Genomic DNA, 21,893 nt, shown 5'->3' with positions numbered 1-21,893 from the left:
ACTTTCTCTCCTCTTTTTAATGAGAATCCATGCACATCATGCTACTGTTTTTGATGAGCTGGATCTGACTCCTCAAGGGTTTGGGCAGAAAAAGCAGCAAATTACTGCTATAGAGACTCAGGTACAACAAAACATTGGTTCCTATCGTCTGTTTGTATCACGTGCAAAAGTCCAAATCTGATTGTAAAGATTACAGAATTCTAGATTTCTTGAAAAAATGTTATTTTATTTGTACAGTTAAAAAGTTGTACATAGAAACTTATAATACAGTTCTGTAAAGCTGAAAGAACTGTCAGGGAAAAGGGAGGGTGTTACTTTTTTTGATTGATCATTAAGGAAGTTAGAGGAATAAAAACACAGTAAAAGGTTTAAAACATTAAGGAACATTTTCCAGGTACAAATTTTATAAATACAAAACAAATTCACAAATTACTTTCAATACTAAATAAATATCTCGTTAACAAACTTGGACTTAATACCTGCAGCCAGCACTGGTACAGCACTTCAAGGATATGAGATTGGATTCATTCATGTATAGTGTTGAAAGAATGTACTCATTAAACAATTAAGACATAAACACCTTTTCTAAACTGTGCTATAGCAGAAGACTCATCCATGTAGATAACTCTCCCTTAATACCACAACTTTACAAAAAATCATCAATAACAAAATAAGTCATGGGTGAAAAAATATTTTCCAAGATCTCTGGACACATGAATGATCTCAAAAATGTACAACAACCTCTGTAAACCAGTACTGTATCCAATACATCTATCAAACTTACTAGATACTGAACAAAACTGTAGCAAAGGACATCTTTCCTACATTCTCCTGAGTGCTTAATATTAAAACTGTGAATACAGTGCAGGCCACACTTTCATGTGGTTGATCAGCTGTTATTGCTTTATACATATATGTCTGCTTTAGAGCATGATTTAATGTTCCATTTTCATGAACAATTTGTTTTTCTTCAAATATATCCTTTAGAAGGACAAACTTAGATTCGTGACTTTTTCGCAGCCGGTGGTGTGCTAACTTGGTCCACATTACTGGGTGTGATGTGGAGTCCAAGCTTTTGAGCCTGAATATGAAAAAATGCTTGAAGTCTAGTTCCAGCTTTTGCCTCACTTGTGTTACGAGGGTTGTATTCAAAGCAGTTCGAAAACATTAACTCAATATCATCAATAAACTCAGCTAGAAAGGGAAAGAGAGCAAAAAAGATTAGAATGAAACTACATAAATTGCAATAAATATAATTATTGTATCATATCTGGAAATCTTAATAAAATGGAAGCCCACTTTTTTCTTTAGAAAGAGAAGACTCTGGCTAGGCATGGTGGCTCACATCTGTAATCCCAGCACTTGGGAGGCTGAGGCAGGAGGATCACTTGAGCTCAGGAGTTCAAGACCATCCTGGGCAATATAGCAAAACCCCATCTCTACAAAAAATAGAAAAATTAGCCAGTTGTGGTGGTTCAAGCCTGTAATCCCAGGACTTTGGGAGGCCGAGGCGGGAGGATCATTTGAGGTCAGGAGTTCGAGACCAGCCTGGGCAAGACAGTGAAACTGCATCTCTACAAAAAATTAGCCAGGCATGCCAGGCACAGTGGCTCATGCCTGTAATCCCAGCACTTTGGGAGGCCGAGGCAGACAGATCACCTGAGGTCCAGGAGTTCGACAACAGCCTGGCCAACATGGTAAAACCCCATCTCTACTAAAAATACAAAAATAGCCAGGCGTGGTGGCAGGCATCTGTAATCCCAGCTACTCGGGAGACTGAGGCAGAAGAATCACTTGAACCTGGGAGGCAGAGGTTGCAGTGAGCCTAGACTGCGCCACTGCACTCCAGCCTGGGCCACAGAGCAAGACTCCATCTCAAAAAAAAAAAAAAAAAAAAAAAAAAAAAGGAGAGGCATGGTGGCCTGCACTTGAGGTCCCAGCTACTTGGGAAGCTGAGGTGGGAGGACAGCTTGAGTCTGTGGGGTCAAGGCTGCAGTGAACCAAAATTTTGCCTCTGCACTCCAGCCTGGGCAACAGAGTGAGACCTGTCTCAAAAAAAAAAAAAAAAAAAAAAAAAGAATAAGAAAAGAAAAAAGATTCTGAAACAAGGTAGCAGAACTGAGGCTTAAAACTGTTTAACTGTAAATACTTAAAAATTGTTTTATTGAAACTATCCAATTATGTGATCATATACATTATGTGATTATAAAGAACTTCTTTGAGTAAGATCAGATCTATAAAATATCTTTAACTTACTTGATCCTAATCCACCTTTCATCCCCACATACACTAATAAGTACTTGTGGAACCTCATGGGATGCCATCTACACAACTGCATCAAGACACATCCTTTTAATAAGAGAAAAACAGCCTCTACCTCTTTAAACAAAAATAAGTATCAAAGATGCTATAACAGAATGCCTTAGAAAAATAAACATCAAAGAAAAATTACTTACATGCTATTTTATATTCACATTTATTCACTTTTTCACGAATTATATTTAAGGCAATGGGCTTTTTGATGATGTCATAGTAGTCTGGGACCTGTAAAATAATTCAAATATCTCTCTCCACACAGAAAACTTAACTGGAAAGAAGTGTTCAAATAACTAAAAGTTTTGCACTAAAAAAGCAACTCAATATTAACCTCTGAATACTAGTGGTCTGCTAAAATCATGTAATATATTTTCAGTAAATACCATATTGTAGAAGCCTATGTGATATCATTAAAAATGTTAACAATTTATTGTGAAAAGAAAAAATGATCTTGCTCATGGCTCTCTCCCTTCTATTTAGATATATAGATATATATACACACATATGTCTATGTAAGTATGTCTATAGATATCTTTCTATATATATATACACACACACACACACACCATTGTCGCCTGTGACCAAAAGAAAAAAAAATTTTCAATGAGCATTACTGCATTTGTAATAATAAAATGTATGTAGCAAAGTGTAATTTAGGACAAAAATTACCCAGGCAAAATGAGTCAAACGAGTCAAACTAAGATTTAATTTTTTTATGCTATTCAATAGTAATTAATCCTTCTCATTCTTGCTCTAGAAATCTCCAAGTAGAATTCTGATGATGTCACTTCTTCATTCAGAAACCTTTACCTCACACTGGTGAGTGAGGCCCTTTATAATACATTTGTGTGTCTGAGACTTTCTAACCCAGCCTCATTCAAACCATCCACCATTCACCATATTCTCATTTCTGGGTGTCTACCGTATAGTATATATTCCTTTTTCCCTGAAACATCCTTACTCCATTTCTTACTGTTGAAATTCTTTCTTCAATGACCCGTTCCAAATAGTTCTCCTTAAAAAGCGTTCTAATTATTATTTTGTCCCTCTGAAATACTCAAATCAATCTCTGTGCTCTCTAATTCTGTAATACCATGATAACTTCTATTACAGGACCATAACACTGTTCTATCTTTGCTATATAACAGATCACATTCTGCCATATATATATAACCTAACTACAACACCATCTCATATCCTTCAGTTTGATTACGCCATCACTGTTACCTAAGAATACCTATCTTTTTTATTTTTCCTTTGGAGACAGGGTCTTGCCCTGTCACCCAGGCTGGAGTGTGGTGGTGGTATCTTGGCTCATTGCAACCTCCACCTTCCAAGCTCAAGTGATCCTCCTGCCTCAGATTCCCAAGTAGCTGAGACTAAAGTCATGCACCACCACACACAGCTAATTTTGTGTGTGTGTGTGTGTTTTTTGTAGAGTCAAGGTTTGACCATGTTGGTTAGGCTGATCTCAAACTCCTGGGCTCAAGCGATCCACCTGCCTCAGCCTCCTAAACTGGTTTTTTTTTTTTTTTTTTTGAGACGGAGTCTCACTCTGTCGCCCAGGCTGGAGCGCAGTGGCACAACCTTGGGTCACTGCAAGCTCCATCTCCCGGGTTCATGACATTCTCCTGCCTCAGCCTCCCAAGTAGCTGGACTATAGGTGCCCGCCACCACACCTGGCTAATTTTTTGTTTTTTTAGTAGAGATGGGGGGTTTCACCATGTTAGCCAGGATGGTCTCTATCTCTTGGCCTCGTGATCCACCCGCCTCAGCCTCCCAAAGTGCTGGGATTATAGGTGTGAGCCATTGAGCCCAGCCCCAAACTGTTGAGATTACAGGTGTGACACATGCACCCAGCCAGAATACCTATTTTTTTTTTTTTTTGAGACAGAGTCTTGCCCAGGCTGGGGTGCAATGGTGTGATCTTGACTCACTGCAACTTCTGCCTCCTGGGTTCAAGCGATTCTGCCTCAGCCTCCTGAGTAGCTGCGATTACAGGCATGCACCACCATGCTCAGCTAATTTTTACATTTTTAGTAGAGATGGGGTTTCGCTATGTTGGCAAGGCTGGCTCCTGACCTTAGATGATCTACCGCCTTCGCCTCCCAAATTGTTGGGATTACAGGCGTGAGCCACTACACCTGGCCCAGAATACCTTTTATATCAGTGTTTCTCAAAATGTGCTCTCTGGACCAGGACCATCAGCATCATCTGGGGACTTGCCAGAAATCCAAGTGTCAGACATCATTCCAGACCTAATGAATCAAAAACTCTGGGGCTCAGGAATCTATGTTTTAGCAAGCCCTCCAAATGATTCTGATGCATGCAGTAGTTTGAGAACCACTGCTTTACATAAGAAAAATATGATTAATGGTACTCAATTAACTCTATTCATATTCATTACATAGAACAAAAACATTGAGGTCATTGTAACACACCATCATTATTTATAAAGAATCAGTCATGGCTGACTCATTACATGGTGGCTCACGCCTGTAATCCCAGCACTTTGGGAGGCTGAGACACATGGATTACCTGAGGGTAGGAGTTCGAGACCAGCCTGGCCAACATGGTGTGAAACCCGTCTCTACTAAAAATACAAAAATTAGCCAGGTGTGGTGGCAGGTGCCTGTAATTCCAGCTACTCGGGAGGCTGAGGCAGGAGAATTGCTTGAACCCAGAAGGCGGAGGTTGTAGTGAGCCGAGACCGCGTCATTGCACTCCAACTGGACAACAAGAGCAAGACTCCATCTCAAAAAAAAAAAAAAAAAAAATGGCTGGGTGCGCTGGCTCATGCCTGTAACCTCAGCACTTTGGGAGGCCAAGACGGGCAGACCACCTGAGGTCAGGAGTTCGAGAACAGCCTGGCCAACATGGTGAAACCCCGTCTCTAATAAAAATACAAAAATTAGCTGGGTGTGGTGGCAGGCCCCTGTAATCCCAGCTACTCGGGAGGCTGAGGCAAGAGAATCGCTTGAACCCGGGAAGCGGAGGTTGCACTGAGCCGAGATCACGCCATTGCACTCCAGCCAGGGGACAAAAGCAAGACTTCATCTCCAGAAAAAAAAAAAAAAAAAAGAATCAGTCACAAAATTAGAAGGGACTGAGCTGACTAACTCTATTGTTTCTTTTCTTTTTCTTTTTTTTTTTTTTTGAGATGGAGTTTCACTATTGTTGCCCAGGCTGGAGTGTGGAGTGCAATGGCACTATCTTGGCTCACTGCAACCCCTGCCTCCCGAGTTCAAGTAATTCTCCTGCCTCAGCCTCCTGAGTAGCTGGGACTACAGGCGCCTGCCACCACACCCGGCTAATTTTTTTGTATTTTTAGTAAAGATGGGGTTTCACTGTGGTAGCCAGTATGGTCTCGATCTCCTGACCTTGTGATTTGCCCACGTCGGCCTCCCAAAGTGCTGGGATTACAGGCATGAGTCACAGCGCCCAGCCAACTCTATTGTTTTCAATATAGGAACTGACATTAAAGACCAGTCTGGCAATGAAGTGAGACCCTGTCTCTTAAAAAAAAAAAAAAAAAACAGGGCTGGGCGCGGTGGCTCACGCCTGTAATCCCAGCACTTTGGGAGGCCGAGGCGGGCGGATCATGAGGTCAGGAGATTAAGACCATCCTGGCCAACATGGTGAAACCCCGTCTCTACCAAAAATACAAAAAATCAGTCGGACGTGGTGGCACGCGCCTGTAGTCCCAGCTACTCGGGAGGCTGAGGCAGGAGAATCGCTTGAACCCGGGAGGCGGAGGTTGCAGTGAGCTGAGATCACGCCACTGCACTCTATGCACTCTAGCCTGGGCAACAGAGCGAGACTTCGCCTCAAAGGAAAAAAAAAAAAAAAAAAAAAAAAAAAAAGCTGGACCTGGTGGCATGTGCCTGTAGTACCAACTACTCAAGTGGCTAAGTTGGAGGATCACTTGAGTTCAGGAGGTTGAGGCTGCAGCGAATCAAAGTATGCCACTGAACTCCGGCCTGGGTGACAGAAACCCTGCCTCTAAAAACACCTAAGAAATAGACATGGTCAGGTGCAGTGGCTCACGCCTGTAATCCCACCACCTTGGGAGGCCAAGGTGGGCAGATCACGAGGTCAGGAGTTCGAGACCAGACTGACCAACATGGTGAAACCCCGTCTCTACTAAAAATACAAATATTAGCCAGGTGTGGTGGTGTGCACCTGTAATCCCAGCTACTCAGGAGGCTGAGGCAGTAGAATCGCTTGAACCCGGGAGACAGAGCTTGCAGTGAGCCGAGATCATGCCACTGCCCTCCAGCCTAGGCGACAGAGCGAGACTCCTTCTCAGAAAAACAACAACAACAAAAAAAACTAGACAGTGAGTAACAGGTGTTTTGACTACTTCAAAGTTGTCACATGGACTAAATCAGATAATATACATGAATACATTTTATCAAGTCTAGTAATTACCTGGATTTTAGAAACAAGTTTCAAAAAAGGCCAGCTGTCATCATGTCGTACCAATTCTACAACAAGTTGTTCAAAAGCAGATAATTCATGAACTCCTCCCTGTCGGCCAGAACTCCTTCGACCCAGTGTCACAGGCGATGACTCTGAGTAAATAATTACAACATTTTAGGTGATAACAAAGCAAAATATTTGTTCACTACAAGCCAAACGGGATATATAAATACCAAATTCCAACAGAAAACAGACGCTCCATACACTGAGATGTTAACTATTTTCTGGGAGACACGAAAATCTGACCAAAATCAGACCAAATATTTATTATTTCCTTTTTGATCTTAAAAATGTCCAGTTGCATTACACATTCATTGGGAACAGATTTTCAGAGTGTAATGCAAAAGAAAAATCTAGAACACAAAGTTTTTGGATGATTTTTACTCAATTTTATTAAAAATACTTTTCAGCTACAGTTAACTGAAACTAAGCAATTCTCTAGTATTTCCTAAAGCATATCCTTCAGAAAGTAACCTCTTCAGATCTAGAAACTAGGCTTACATATAAATTACCTTGCATAACAGAAAAGCAATTTTCACTGGTAAAGTAAAAGATTATTCTTACAGATCTTAATTTTATTTATTAATTTAATTTTATTTTATTTTATTTTTGAGACGGAGTCTTGCTTTGTTGCCCAGGCTGGAGTGCAGTGGCATGATCTTGGCTCACTGCAACCTCTGCCTCCCGGGTTCAAGCGATTCTCCTGCTTCAGCCTCTTGAGTAGCTGGGATTACAGGTGCCTGCTACCACACCCAGCTAATTTTTGTATTTTTAGTAGAGATGGGGTTTCACCATGTTGGCCAGGCTGGTCTCGAACTCTTGACCTCAAGTTATCCGCCCACCTCGGCCTCCCAAAGTGCTGGGATTATAGGTATGAGCCACTGTGCTCAGCCACAGATCTTAATTTTAATGTCTAGATAATGTTCTAAAAGCAAAATGCTTTCTCACAGACCTAAGACAGGTATAGTATAATGAAATCTAAAGTATATGCATTGGTAGAAAGGGTAGTATAGTCCATATATATATTCAGATGTATAAATTCTCTCCTTGCGGTGTAGATCCACACATTTCCCCTTTTATTTCTCTTTAGTACTAGGCTTAGCCATTTCACAAATCAATGGAAACAAAAAAATTTTCTTCCTAGTTTTTTCAGTAAAAATGTTTCAAGTATATTATTTCTCCAAATAGCTTGGAGAATTGGGGAAAAGCAAAAGAGATAAGGGGATAGGAAAAGCTAAATTAGATCCTGACTGGTGCAAAATTATGACACTTCCCCTAAAAAACTTGACAATCTGGTGACTGCATTAACAGATTACGTGCCATTCTTTCACCAATGAATTCCTTAATCCTGCTGCATATCTGAATAATGCAATATAATGTTATCTAAAATTCTTTGAAGAACAGTGGTTTTTTTTTTTTTGAGAAACAGTGGCATTTTTTGTGTTTAACTTCATTTAAAAAACAACAACAAAAAAAATAGGGCTGGGCTGGGTGCGGTGGCACACACCTATAATCCCAACATTTGGGAGGCCAAGGCAGGCAGATAACTTTGAGCTCAGGAGTGCAAGACCAGCCTGGGCAACTTGGCGAGACCCCATCTCTACAAAGAATACAAAAGCCAGGCTTGGTGGTGCATTCTTGTAGTCCCAGCTACTTGGGAGGCTGGGGCTGGAGGATTGCTTGAGCCGGGGAAGCAGCGGTTGCAGTGAGCTCAGATTGCGCCATTGTACAGCAGCCTGAGTGACTGGCATAATTAACAATAAAATAAAAAAATCAAAATTTTATTACCACTTAACGTTAAAAACAAGGGAAAGGAAGAGATTATGAATCTCTTTATGAATAAAGAGATTAGTCTATGAATAATGATTACTATAAACAAAAATGAGAATTAAAAAGACAGCTGAGGCCGGGCGCAGTGGCTCACACCTATAATCCCAGCACTTTAGGATGCCGAGGCGGGTGGATCACCTGAGGTCAGGAGTTCAAGACCAGCCTGGCCAACATGGCGAAACCAACCATCTCTACTAAAAATACAAAAATTAGCCGGGTGTGATGGCGCATACCTGTAATCCTGCTACTTGGGAGGCTGGGGCAGGAGAATCGCTTGAACCCAGGAGGCAGAGGTTGCAGTGAGCCGAAATCACACCACTGCACTCCAGCCTGGGAAACAGAGCTAGACTCTGTCAATCAATCAAATAAAAAATAAAAAGACAGCTGGTCATCACTTCCTAAAAATATTACTGCTTCCAACTCTCCCTTTCCCCCAAATTCAGTATTTGAGATGGGAACCTTACCAAATTATCTGATGTAGCTTGTCTAGGTGATGCTGAGTTTGTGTGTTTTGAAGGAGGAAAAGGTAGGAGAGAGTGAAATGTGTTACAATGTAGTATCCTGACACTGGTGAAATATTGGCCAAATATCTCCATTAAAAACAGAACGTCATTTGCAAGTTTATTACCCTGCTTCACTAGTAGAAACACTAGTAATATAATTTACCTTTATTCATTAAATAGTTGCCCCTTCAATGACTATTATGCTTCAGGTCAGATTGTTCCCTAATAACTTTGTGTATCTTAGTGACAGACTTTAAAAAATGATCCAAAGTATCTCAACATTCAGTATTTCCAAATTATTCAATCTTTCTAGGGAAGGAAGAGTTTAGATTTCTTCATACCTGGAGATTGTCTTTTTCTGCATCTTCTTGTGGATTCACTCTCTTGGAGAGAAAGTTTTGAAGCAACATTTAAAGATCTTGACTGCTCACTTGACTTTGTGGCAATGACTCTGAAGTTAGGGAAGTTGGGACTATTTTCTGGTGTATTATTAGCACTTTTCCTGCCTCTGCGTTTTCTACGAGGACTAAGCAATTCCACAAATACATCTGCTTGCAGTGGGCCATGACTGTGGCGAGTAGAACGACTGGCAATTCTTAAAGATTTTGTTTCTGTAGGAGGAGCAGAGCTTATCTTTCTTAGGCTTCTACCAGTTTTAGAAGAAACAGTTGTTTTGGGTGTGCTCTGCTGACTCCTTGAAGGGTATCTTCCAGGTTCTTGTCGCTGGCCACGACTTGAGAAAGAAGAGCTAAGTTTCCCTCTTGTTTTAACGGGCAATCTAACTTGTGGTCTTCCTCGTTTGGGTAGGCTATAAATATTGTTAGAAAACACAATTATTGTACAGAGCAATGAACACATGATTAGCTTTATTCTTCTTGTTGTATTTAGCCAATGAGTTTATATAAATTTTCTATATAAACTGAGACTTATCCTAGACTCAATTCCTTAAAGAGTCAATAAGTTTTAAGTTTTCAAGGGAATCTAAAATGTGCTTTCATGTATTTCTTTGAAATGTGAAGAGAATTATCTGCAAAGAGAATATTTTATAGTTTCTTTTCTTTTTGAGACAGAGTATCACTGTCACACAGGCTGGCGTGCAGTAGCACGATCACAGCTCACTGCAGCCTGACCTCCCTGTGATCAGGTGCTCCTCCCATCTCAGACTCCTGAGTAGCTAGGTGTGCCCCACCATGCCTGGCTAATTTTTGTAGTTTTTTGTAGAGATGGGGTTTTGCTATGTTGCCCAGGCTGGTCTCAAACTCCTGGACTCAGGCGATCTGCCTGCCTCGGCCTCCCAAAGTGCTGGGATTAGAGGCATGAGCCACCATGCCCAGTTGATATCTTCTTGGTAACTTCAGGACATCATTATGAAAATTAAGTCCTAAATTCTGATAAATTGTAATAAAATGCTCAGGGGAACCAACAAATAGACTTAGTCAATCATGTTGGAAAACTTAAAAAGTAATGAAGTAATCTTAAAATGAAATTCTTTTGTTTCTTTTTGCTACAGGAGACTACCACTTTTCATTATCATTGATACTGAGGTAACCTACAGTTTTAGCCAATGGCTGTCAATGAAGTGGGCCTTGAACCTGTGGTTCCTGAATACCACGCCAAGAACCTCTCTGTTGTCTTCTGATTCTGACTATAAAACTATATTTAATCTTTTAACTGTCCTTAATTAAAAGAATGCAACACCTCCATTAACTCATTATCCCTCTCCCCATATACCTGGACTTCCAGTTTATCCCATGTACTTGCAAGAATTTTCCACATTCTTTATTATCTTTATGCCTAACATAATATTGCCTTCACAAGCTACAGGAAAGATGGCTCTTCTAGATGGTATTTCTTAAAACCTTGTTTAAAACAGATGTGGTGGCTCTATCTTAACTTCTCCAACTGTGGTCCTTTTGTACTTTGACAGTTCTAGGTTGCCTTGCTTCATACTCATTTTCCTGCTTCCACAAGAATGGGTTTCAAATGTTTAAAAAACCACAAGCCGGGGGGAGGGGGATGATAAGAACAAGGAGCACAATGACTTCCCTGATGTGACTGGCTATGGTCAGGCCTGCTGACAGAAAACCCCTAGTAGATCTGTCTAGCTTATAGCTACCGGTTAGACATAGGCACACCTCATTATATATAGTGCTTTGGGCTTCACTGCATGCTACAATTATAAAGTTTTTCTTTTTTTTTTTTTTAAATTAAACAAACTGAAGGTTTGTGGCAATTCTGCCTCAAGCAAGTTTATTGGCATAATTTTTCCAACAGCATGAGCTCACTTTTTGTGTCTCTGTCAGATGACTGTTAGCATATTTTAGCAATACATTATTTTTAAATTAAGGTATAGAAATGTAAGACACAGTGCTACTGCACACTTAGGAGACTATAGTGTAATGTAAACATAATTTTTATATGCCCTGGGAAACCAAAAAAATTTGTAACTTGCTTTATTGCTGTGGTCTGCAACTGAAACGGCAATATCTTTGAGGTACGCCTGTATATCTACCTTGTGGATATAAATATCCCTTTATTTCAGCCCTCAACCAGAGTTTCAAGTAAGGGGAGACTGCCCCAGTGTTGCCACAGAAGGAATATCCAGGCTCCACAGTCATTCACTAGGCCTGAATGACACAGCATGCTAAGCTGCAGAATACTTAGTTATATGGTAGTATAGAAGCTGTTTCCAGGTGCTAAGGTGACAGAAGTATAAAAATACAGTGTGCTTCTTGGCATTTATCACTCTGAGATTCCCCAAATTATCAATACTCCCTTGGGAATATTTTTGAATGTTTATAATACATAAAAAGCAAGGGTAACTTCAGGCCACTATACGTTAGTTTTTTCGTTTGTTTTGAGATGGAGTCTCGCTCTTGTCACCCAGACTGGAGTGCAATGGCGTGATCCGTTAGCTCACTGCAACCTCCGCCTCCTGGGTTCAAGCAGTTCTCCTACCTCAGCCTCCTGAGTAGCTGGGATTACAGGTGCCCACCAACACCCTGGCTAATTTTTCTATTTTTAGTAGAGACGGGGTTTCACCATGTTGGCCAGGCTGGTCTCAAACTCTTGACCTTAGGTGATCTGCCTGCCTCGGCCTCCTAAAGTGCTGGGATTACAGGCATGAGCCACCGTGCCCAGCCTATGTATTAGTTTTAAACTAAGTTACAGACCCTAACTATTCCATTTGTATTTGAATAGTGGAGAAATTGTCTAACTAAGACCTACTGACTCATTTTATTACATGTTAGGACTTACCTGACTTCTTCCTCTTCTTGAGAGTCATCTTCATCTTGTTCTACCTCATACTCTTCCTCCTCACTTTGACCTTCTTCTTCATCACCATCAGCTTCATCATCCTCACCTCCCATACTGTCTTCCACATCTTCATCACTTTCCAAGGATGGTCTCTGTCTAGAGGAGAGTCTTCTAGGACGTTGCTTTGGTCGACATTCTGGACAAAACCAATCTCCTTCAGGCACAGTCTGAACAAATCACATAAATGATCATTAATCATCTATTGCTCAAAATCTTAATGTCTCATTTCTAATCTGATAAGAAGAAAAAAATACCTTGAGCTTTGGTCGAACACAGTAGGTATGATGACCCCTATCACAGCCATCACAAAGAACCATGTTTTCAGCATCGCCTTTCTTTCTACATATCTTGCAGCGCGCATTCAGTATAGATTTAGACCAAATCACACTACGGTCCAAGGTGGAGAGGTGAAGAAAAACTTGGGACAGACTAGCAGAAGAAAGGAGAGACTCTCTCCAACGGTCCAGAATTGTTTTATAAGAACGCCCACTGTCACTGGCATCTTAAATGAAAAGGGAAAGTGATTACAATTTTTAGGCAAACCTAGTAATCTTCCTAGAAATAGTTGGTAAACACAGGTTAGATTTTACATTTCTTTTCTTCTGTTAACAAAAAGACCATGCTGATATTAAAAACAAAAATCTCATGGAAAATATTTGCTGAGCCACATCTCGTTTATGACATAAGGAATTACTTAAATTCATAAATCAAATGCTAAGGGATTTTAATAGCAAAAGAGAAAAATAATTCAGACAATTTGTTCTCAATCTAGTCTTTGTATCAAATCTTGATCTAATTTTAAAAACTGGTTACATATGATTCCAAGTCTAAGTTACTATTCACTTGAATGAAGTATGTTACTTCCTCATCTCATAAAAGATGGACTGTTCTCCAAATTAAATATCTTCTATCTCTAAGAAAATAGTTTTAAAATTGTGGTAAGTAAAAACAATGTGAATACTACCAAAAAGGATTTTTCAGCACTAATATTTATATAGAAACATTTGAAACCTTCTGTCAGTCAACATCACCATTTATCTTCTGGGCTAAAAAATTTAATCATCTGATTAAATGCTATCAATCAATAGTCATTTTATACTGGTGTGTGATTTCCATTTCAATCTTCAATATTGTTACCACCTTACTGTTCCTAAAACATGCAAGGTATATAAGACTCCACACATAATCTTGTTCTATAATACCATTATTTCCTACTATTATCCTCAAATAAAACCTCTTGGGCAGTAGCATAACGGTTAAGAAAATGCAGGCTTTGGAGTCAGTCTGCTCTGGGGTGAGTACTGGCTCCCTCATATGAACTTGGGCAAGTTAACCCATCTGTCTCTCAGGTTCCTCAACTGTAATACATGGAGAGTATCTGCCTCTAAGAGTTGTTGGAAACATTAAATGAGATAATACGCATAAGGCATATGAAGTGTCTGTCAGAGTAAATGCTAATATTACTATCATTATTTGTGCACGGTATAGCTCCCCCTATGTGCGGCACTTTAGAAAATATGAAACTAGTCTATTCTATGGTCCCTATACTTCAAGGAATGTTTAGTACAGCTGGAAAAGTGAAGAAATACACAATGAGTTAAAACCAAGAGACCTGTCAAGTACCAATGGACCTCGAGCTCCTGTTTGCCTGTTGGGCAGGGTGAGATTGACAGGACATGAAAACTAGGGCCCATCTAGGTGGTTAGTCCCTCTCTAAAAAGCTAGGACCGGGCCGGGCGCGGTGGCTCAAGCCTGTAATCCCAGCACTTTGGGAGGCCGAGACGGGCGGATCACAAGGTCAGGAGATCAAGACCATCCTGGCCAACATGGTGAAACCCCGTCTCTACTAAAAATACAAAAAAAAAAACTAGCCGGGCGAGGTGGCGGGCGCCTGTAGTCCCAGCTACTCGGGAGGCTGAGTCAGGAGAATGGCGTGAACCCGGGAGGCGGAGCTTGCAGTGAGCTGAGATCCGGCCACTGCACTCCAGCCTGGGGGACAGAGCGAGACTCCGTCTCAAAAAAAAAAAAAAAAAAAAAAAAAGCTAGGACCCCAGAAGGCTACCCCCTTCAAGTGTCAGGGTGGAAACAGGTGCTACATAAAAAAATGGAGAGCAAGAAAATTGATTCACCTGGACTTTGGTGTTGGGTAGAAAGGGAACATAATCTCCCTGAGGATCAAGCAAAGCCTTGAACAGGTTTAAAACTGAAAAAAACATAGGCTAAGATTTTAAAGTAGTCTAGGGTTGCTAGTGACCTCAAGTGAATGGCTGAAACAAGTACAATTTTTTGCAAATTCTCTCTGAAGACATTTTCAGATCAAATCTGAGGAATGAGAGTTAATCAAAACCACAAGGCACATGTGGAAACAAGACACTAAGTGAAAGCCAGCAGAATCAAACTCATAAAGACTTCAGATACTAGATATTAGAAACAGAATATAAAATAACTGTTTAATATGTTTTAAGAAGTTTAAAATATGAATAACCAGGCAGTTTGAAAAAGAACCAGTTAGAACTTTTCAAAATGATTGAGACTAAAAACTGAGGCAAAAACACGATGGATGAGTCAAATGGCTCTTCAAAGCTGAGATGTTAATGAAGTTGGGAAAATACAAATATATTACTTAGAATGCAGCATCAATATTTTTCTGTCTTTACGTTGTTTTGTTTTAGGTGTGTCTTTTGTAGACAGTATATAAAACCAGCTAGATTTTATGTTAATACAGTCTTTTCTTCTATTTTCTTCACTTTCCTTGTCAACTATCCAAAACTGTATCTAACTTTTAATTGGAGCCAGATGTGGTAGCTCTCACCTGTAATTCCAGCACTTTGGGAGGCTGAGGCAGGTGGATCACATGAGGCCAGGAGTTTGAGACCAGCCTGGCCAACACGGTGAAACCCCATCTGTACTAAAAATACAAAAATTAGCCAGGTGTAGTTGCAGATGCCTATAATCTCAGCTACTTTGGAGGCCGAGGCAGGAGAATGGCTTGAACCTGGAAGGCAGAGATTGCAGATTGTGCCACTCCACTCCAGCCTGGGTGACAAGAACCAGACTCGGTCTCAAAAAATATGTATATATAATAATTGGAGAGTACAGTCCACTTAAATGCATTTGATTTATTTCTCCCCTCTCATTGTGAGCGTTTTAGTTATCTTAGTTTTTAAAATGTAAGCCTTCATGAAAAGTTCTGGCCTGAGCAGGGCCTCCAAGGAATGAGGTAGCAAGAATAGCTAGTTCAAAGATCATGATCTTCCTGGGTAAATCAGAGAATAGTCTCATTGGTAATGGCAAGGAATAAGGTTGCAGAGGTCAATGTGAAGGAATGGGAACAAAGACAAATTATAAGAACTTTTAGAATCTTGGAAATTAGTTTGAATGATTTTTTAATGAAAAGGTTGATGAAATGCTATGGGATTTGATTAACGAGATGGTTTAAGAAAATTAAACCAGCAGTAGCTCAAGGCCCAATTCTTATTCTAGTCCATAATGAATGTGCCTGTTTTTCTGTGTTTGCATAGTACTGATACAAGGATAGAAAACAGTATATACAATTGATTCCATTTTTCTGTTGTTTCCTTATCTTAAACCTTGCTTTTCCCCCAGATTACACAACCATAAAGGGCAGAAAATGTCTTGTTTATCTTTTATTTTTCATTATGCTAGCACAGATAAATTCCTCAATAAATTATTAAAAGGAGCTTACTAATATAAAATATTGGCAGTCACGTGATCAAATATTATAGTAGGAGACTTCATACTGTTCAATGGCCACTATACAGTAATCCATGTGACCAGGACAGGCTTCTCTAGGGGACAAAACATAAAAACTCTTGTCCTATGTCTCTTCAAGCTAGTAAAAGAAAAAAAATGCTGTGAATAAATACTTGATGTGAAACAGGTAAACATAAGTTCCATAGCCGTTCATTCTTTTCACTGATAGCTAAGTATACAAAGATTCACCAGTGTCAGCTTTCTGTATGCCAATTTAGAAGAGTGATTAGCTGAGGTGTGAAACATAGAAAGGGAAACACTAGGAAGATATTATTTTAAGCTTATCCCCAAGTCCATTCCCTTCCAAAAAAATCAAATCCAAGGTTTTCCTTCAAAAGCTAAATATGCAAATGAGTACTCAGCCACAGAGAAAGTAAAATCATAATTCTTTAAAAAGACAAAACATAAATTTCTTTAAAAAGTTAAAAATTTACCATCTCTCACACTAGATTGATCTTCCTCTCTCTTTTTCTTGTCCTTTTTTTTTCTATCTCCCTTTTGATCCTTATTAATTTCTGTGTTACCTAATTTCAAATTGATATAGTTAGTTGAGGATTTTTTTTTATAGCTTAAGGGTTTAACCATAAGTATGACTTTAAAAATAACGGAATTATCAATCTTAAAAAACATCCTCATGTATCTTACCTAAAACATTTAAAACATTTTATCTTCCCCAAATGAAAAGTCTACTTTTATCAGTATGATTAATCTCTAGAATAAAAGGGACATATTAGAGAAGGTAGAACATAAGTAGAATTTTTATTTCTTACATGCTTCCTCAAGAAACTGAAATGATTTCTGAAGCTAAATTGGGAAAATGCTTGGTATGATTAATTTGCTATCCTGAAATATTATCAGGTGAATGGAGAATTTCAATATATATTCCATCTCAAATATTCATAAAGTAAAACCTGCTTTTCTCTCCCCAATTAATGATATTCTTGATTACTTTATTTCAGATAGCCTATCTCCATCTCCTGCTGTCCTGTGCAAAACCTTTCAAAGGCTTAAGTTATTCTAATAACTTTTTATGGAGCATCAACAGTAGACACCCATATTATAAATGACCAACATTTGACTTCAACCAATATTTAACTTTGACACTACCAAAGTAACCAACTTTTCTTACTTCACTTATTTCTTAAGATCTTGAATTATAATTTTCCATCTTTTGGGATGAAATCAATGTTTGAAAACCACTGTATACAAACAAGCATAAGGAACAGTCTCTCTCATATAACCCACTAGACAAGTTGTAACAACTCTCAGTATTAACCTGTTTGTCTAAATATTTAATAAGTTGTGCAGATGAAAATACAGACATACTAAACAATTAATTTGATATTCCCCCCTTCGACTTATAAAAAACTTTAATGAAAATTTCAGAAGTGGGAAAATAAGCAGTATTGTGTCTTACCCTTTTACTGTTTTGGAATCGCAGTGTTAGTAGTAACAGTATCTTACATTTATAAAAGCTGAATGATTTACAAATAATTTTAAATTGAAATTTTAATTTAGGTAATTGTGTATTAATATGGGGTTGTAATAAATACAGAGTGATCCCTTGTACATAAAGGATCAGAAAGAAAATAAGAAATGCTGAAGACTGGGAAATAAAAGTGACATAGCAAATACCAACTCTGCTGTCTTTGGGAGCTGTGATTATACATATTTTATTTCTTACAATTGCTACTTTCAATGTGGCCAGTGGGTTATTAAGCTTATGGTAGGATTATCAGTTTACAAAAGTGTGAATAGACTTAATGAGATACTGGCCACAAACTCTTCAATTTAAAAAGTTTACAAATATATTCACATTTCAAAACTGCTCTGATTGCATTGTCTATGTATACTTTGTTCTAATACTCAATGAGATATCAAAAAATTATTATTTTTATATTTTTATTTTTTTGAGACAGTTTCTCTCTTGTTGCCCAGGCTGGAGTGCAATGGTGTAGTCTCAGCTCACTGCAACCTCTGCCTCCCAGGTTCAAGCGATTCTCCTGCCTCAGCGTCCCAAGTAGCTGGGATTACAGGCACGTACCACCACACCCACCTAATTTTGTATTTTTAGTAGAGACGGGGTTTCACCATGTTGGTTAGGCTGGTCTCAAACTCCTGACCTCAGGTGATCCACCTGCCTCGGCCTCCCAAAGTGCTGGGATTACAGGCGTGAGCCACCACTCTCAGCTAAAACAATTATTTAAGGATTTTAGTCAATTCAAGTAGTTCTTTCAATATGAGACCAAAAAGATACGGTTTAAGAAAGTTATTTCTTCCATGATCCCATTACAAGAATATAAATATCTCAACATGATGAGTTATAAATTAAACATCTCAAAAAGGCAACAGGGAATTAGAGACAATTATTATATAAACATTGATTTAGAATTCTGAAACAGATATTTTCCCAAAAACATAATTATTAGGTTCCTAGATTAGTCCCTAAAAACCCACTAATTTCATAATTTGTGAAAAAGTGATACAGATAGTATTATTCCTCACTATACATTATAGAGCATCTCCTCACCCGTGTTCCGTTTAACACTTAGTATTTCTGATTTAGCATGTGGGTCAGTGACTCTTATCATCAAATTATGCCCCAAATGGTAAACTTTTAAGTCACTTACTTCGGGTTCTCTTTCAAATAACAGGAAAAAAAAAGTTACACATAATCTTTGATTATTTAAGGTCTGGCTAGTTATAGGTTTTGGTGATCTTTTTTTTCTTTTAAAGAGACAGGGTCGTACTCTGTCACCTAGGCTACAGTGCAGTGGTGTGGTCACAGCTCATTGTAACCTCAAATTCCTGGGTTCATGGGATCCTCCCACCCCAGCCTCTGGACTACAGGTGCACGCCATGATGCCCAGCTAATTTTTTAAAAAAATTTTGTAGAGATGGGGTTCTTGCTATATGATGCCCAGGCTGGTCTCAAACTCTTGGGCTCAAGCGATTCCGCCTCAGCCTCCCAAAGTGTTTAGATTACCGGCATGAGCCACTGTGCCTAGCTGGTAATCTTTCTTTTGGTGAAACTCTTCACAAAAGACTGTATTACTCTAAAAATAAATCTCACCTTAAAAGAACTCATTTAAAAATGAAAACATCTCGAGTTTTTAAGATTAGTTTATCAGTTTCATTATGTCAGACAATAAAATTCTATTAAAGGCCAACTCAAAATTACTTATAACAGAACTAATATTTTGAAATAAAAACAGATACTTACCAAGTGGAGCTTTCAGAAAACGCCGCTCAATGCCCTGCTCTATTTGAAAGAGTGCCATTGCCAGATAATGAACCACACTGCTCACTGACTGTGGTGTACTTGCATTCGTTGATACAGTACTTGGAGTTTCTGTTTTTATCCCCAAAAGTCTACAATTAAAACAATTCAGAGTTTATGGTACTTAAAAACACTATTAGGTAAAACTTGAGTCCATTCATTGGTTCAAATGCTTATTTATACCATTGTAAAAAAATCATTTCCTCAGTCTCAAGGAGTTGCAGTAAACAGTAGGGAAGGGAGATTCATTTAGAAGGACTAAGGGTAAATATTTGAAGGAGGGAGAGAAGAGGGAAGGCTTATAGGAAAGATTTTAGAGAGGTGACATTGTGATGGGCCTTAAAGCCTAAGTATTTCAGGCAGCTTATCTCTATTTCTCGTTTTGCTTTTTTTTTTTTTTTTTTTTTGAGACAGAGTCTCACACTGTTGCCCAGGCTGGAGTGCAGTGGCATGATCTCAGCTCACTGCAAGCTCTGCCTCCCAGGTTCACACCATTCTCCTGCCTCAGTCTCCTGAGTAGCTGGGATTACAGGCACCCGCCACCATGCTCGGCTAATTTTTTGTATTTTTAGTAGAGACAGGGTTTCACTATGTTGGCCAGGCTGGTCTCGAATGCCTGACCTCATGATTCACCCGCCTTGGCCTCCCATAATGCTGGGATTACAGTGTGAGCCACTGCACCTGGCCGAAAATGATCATTTTAAAGTGCAAACTCATTCACTCAAAGCCTTTGTACATGGTTTTTCTTCCCAGTGTCCTATTTTTCTCAACTTTAGGGCTCAGCTTTGCAGTCACTTCCTCTTGCACTTCCTTTACTGTCTCCCATGTTCCACTAACACAAGTAGCCCGCCCATTTACTTCATTTGCACTGGGTATAACCTTCTGTCAGAACACCGTTCTAGTAAATATAATGCTAGCCTCATGTTTCTCCATTGTTCCCTTCTAGATGACAAATTGCTTAAAGGCATATAATATCCAAAATAATCTTGAAAAAAATAAAAGTATCTACAGATATAAGGTATAGATTCTGATTAGTAATAATATTTAATACATATATTAGAGATGAGGTCTCATTGTTGCTCAGGCTGGAGTGCAGTGGCACAATCATTATTAGCTCACTGCAGCTTTGAAGTCCTGGGGTACAACAATGGAATAGATGGGACTACAAGTGCATGCTGATCAGGCGTGGTGGCTCAGGCCTATAATCCCAGCACTTCGGGAGGCTGAGGCAGGTGGATCATGAGGTCAGGAGATCAAGATCATCCTGGCCAATGTGGTGAAACCCTGTCTCTACTAAAAATACAAAAATTAGCTGGGCATGGTGGCACGTGCCTGTAATTCCAGCTACGTGGGGGGCTGAGGCAGGAGAATTGCTTGAACCAAGGAGTAGGAGGTTGCAGTGAGCCGAGATTATGCTACTTTACTCCAGCCTGGCAACAGAGCAAGACTCTGTCTCAAAAAACAACAACAACAACAAAAACCAAATGCATGCCACCATGCCCAGCTAATTAAAAAAAAAAAGAGACAGGGTCTCACTATGTTGCCCAGGCTGGTCTCCAACTCCTGGCCTCAAGTGATCCTCCTGCTTCAGCCTCCCGTGTAGCTGAGACTACAGGCCCCAGCCATCTTGCCTAGCTCAAATAATACTCAAGTCTACCAGAATTTACTAAGTTTTCCTATAGAAAAGAAGAATGATAGTATAATTACTTTCCGAAATTAATAAAACCTTAAGTTCAAAGATTAAAAAAAAAAAACTTTTGAGAAATAATCATTATTTAAATGAATTGTCTTTTGGTTGCAATAGTACAGAGTGGAGTAACAGAGATCCTGAGGTTTAGAAAATGATCATTCCAGTGGTTACAAATATCAAGGTCCTCATGACAAGTTTTTAAAATAAGAAAAAGCAACATATTTACTTAAACAAACAAACAAACAAACAAAAACCCTTAAAATGGCAAGGAAAAGTAATGGTTACTTTAGAAAAACCCTTTTGTACCTGTCTTTTACTATGACCTTTGTTTGTTCATCAATTTCCATCTCTTCTACGTCTTCATTCACAGTTTTAATTATCCCATTTTCCTTGTTTTCCTCACTTAATAGCTCATACCGTCCACTTTCTAATGCTGATCTCCAGATATATCGATCTGTAACCTGTAACAAAATTCAAACTTACTAACCATGAAAAATGGAATATACTGTTTCTGAGAGGTATGAAGTTCAATATGCATATAAAATCAATTCATGGATATTTTAGAAATGATTATGAATCAAAAAGGTATCTAAAAATAAGGTTACTAAGTGGCCAAACTGGAATTCATATTCTTCATAGATGAAAACCATACTACCTTACTTTCTGTATAAATAAATCATGAACAGTTCTAAGATTGGTC

The 21,893-nt window shown here is 39.1% G+C and overlaps 1 protein-coding gene across 6 annotated transcripts in view; it reads right to left on the bottom strand.

Moving 5' to 3' along the window:
• Positions 1-205: 205 nt before the first annotated feature.
• LOC105477962 (bromodomain adjacent to zinc finger domain 1A) overlaps positions 206-21,893 on the bottom strand; it is a 158,268-nt gene continuing 136,580 nt past the window's right edge. For 3 of the 6 annotated variants that reach the window (XM_071100331.1, XM_071100329.1, XM_071100330.1), the window contains 9 exons: positions 21,500-21,654; positions 19,447-19,595; positions 16,658-16,747; positions 12,704-12,951; positions 12,390-12,616; positions 9,473-9,939; positions 6,748-6,890; positions 2,457-2,544; positions 206-1,194 (listed from right to left, as the gene is read on the bottom strand). In XM_071100331.1, coding sequence (XP_070956432.1) covers positions 998-1,194; positions 2,457-2,544; positions 6,748-6,890; positions 9,473-9,939; positions 12,390-12,616; positions 12,704-12,951; positions 16,658-16,747; positions 19,447-19,595; positions 21,500-21,654 — 1,764 coding nt within the window. In that variant the 3' untranslated portion in view covers positions 206-997. The remainder of the gene's footprint in view (positions 1,195-2,456; positions 2,545-6,747; positions 6,891-9,472; positions 9,940-12,389; positions 12,617-12,703; positions 12,952-16,657; positions 16,748-19,446; positions 19,596-21,499; positions 21,655-21,893) is intronic. The other 3 variants (XM_071100332.1, XM_011734875.3, XM_011734877.2) reach the window with 1 other exon arrangement.

Source organism: Macaca nemestrina, chromosome 7 (assembly GCF_043159975.1).
Source record: "Macaca nemestrina isolate mMacNem1 chromosome 7, mMacNem.hap1, whole genome shotgun sequence".
Classification (NCBI taxonomy): Eukaryota; Metazoa; Chordata; class Mammalia; order Primates; family Cercopithecidae; genus Macaca; species Macaca nemestrina.
The sequence above is the reverse complement of the archived record's forward strand: the minus strand, read 5'-3'. Positions and strand labels throughout refer to the sequence as shown.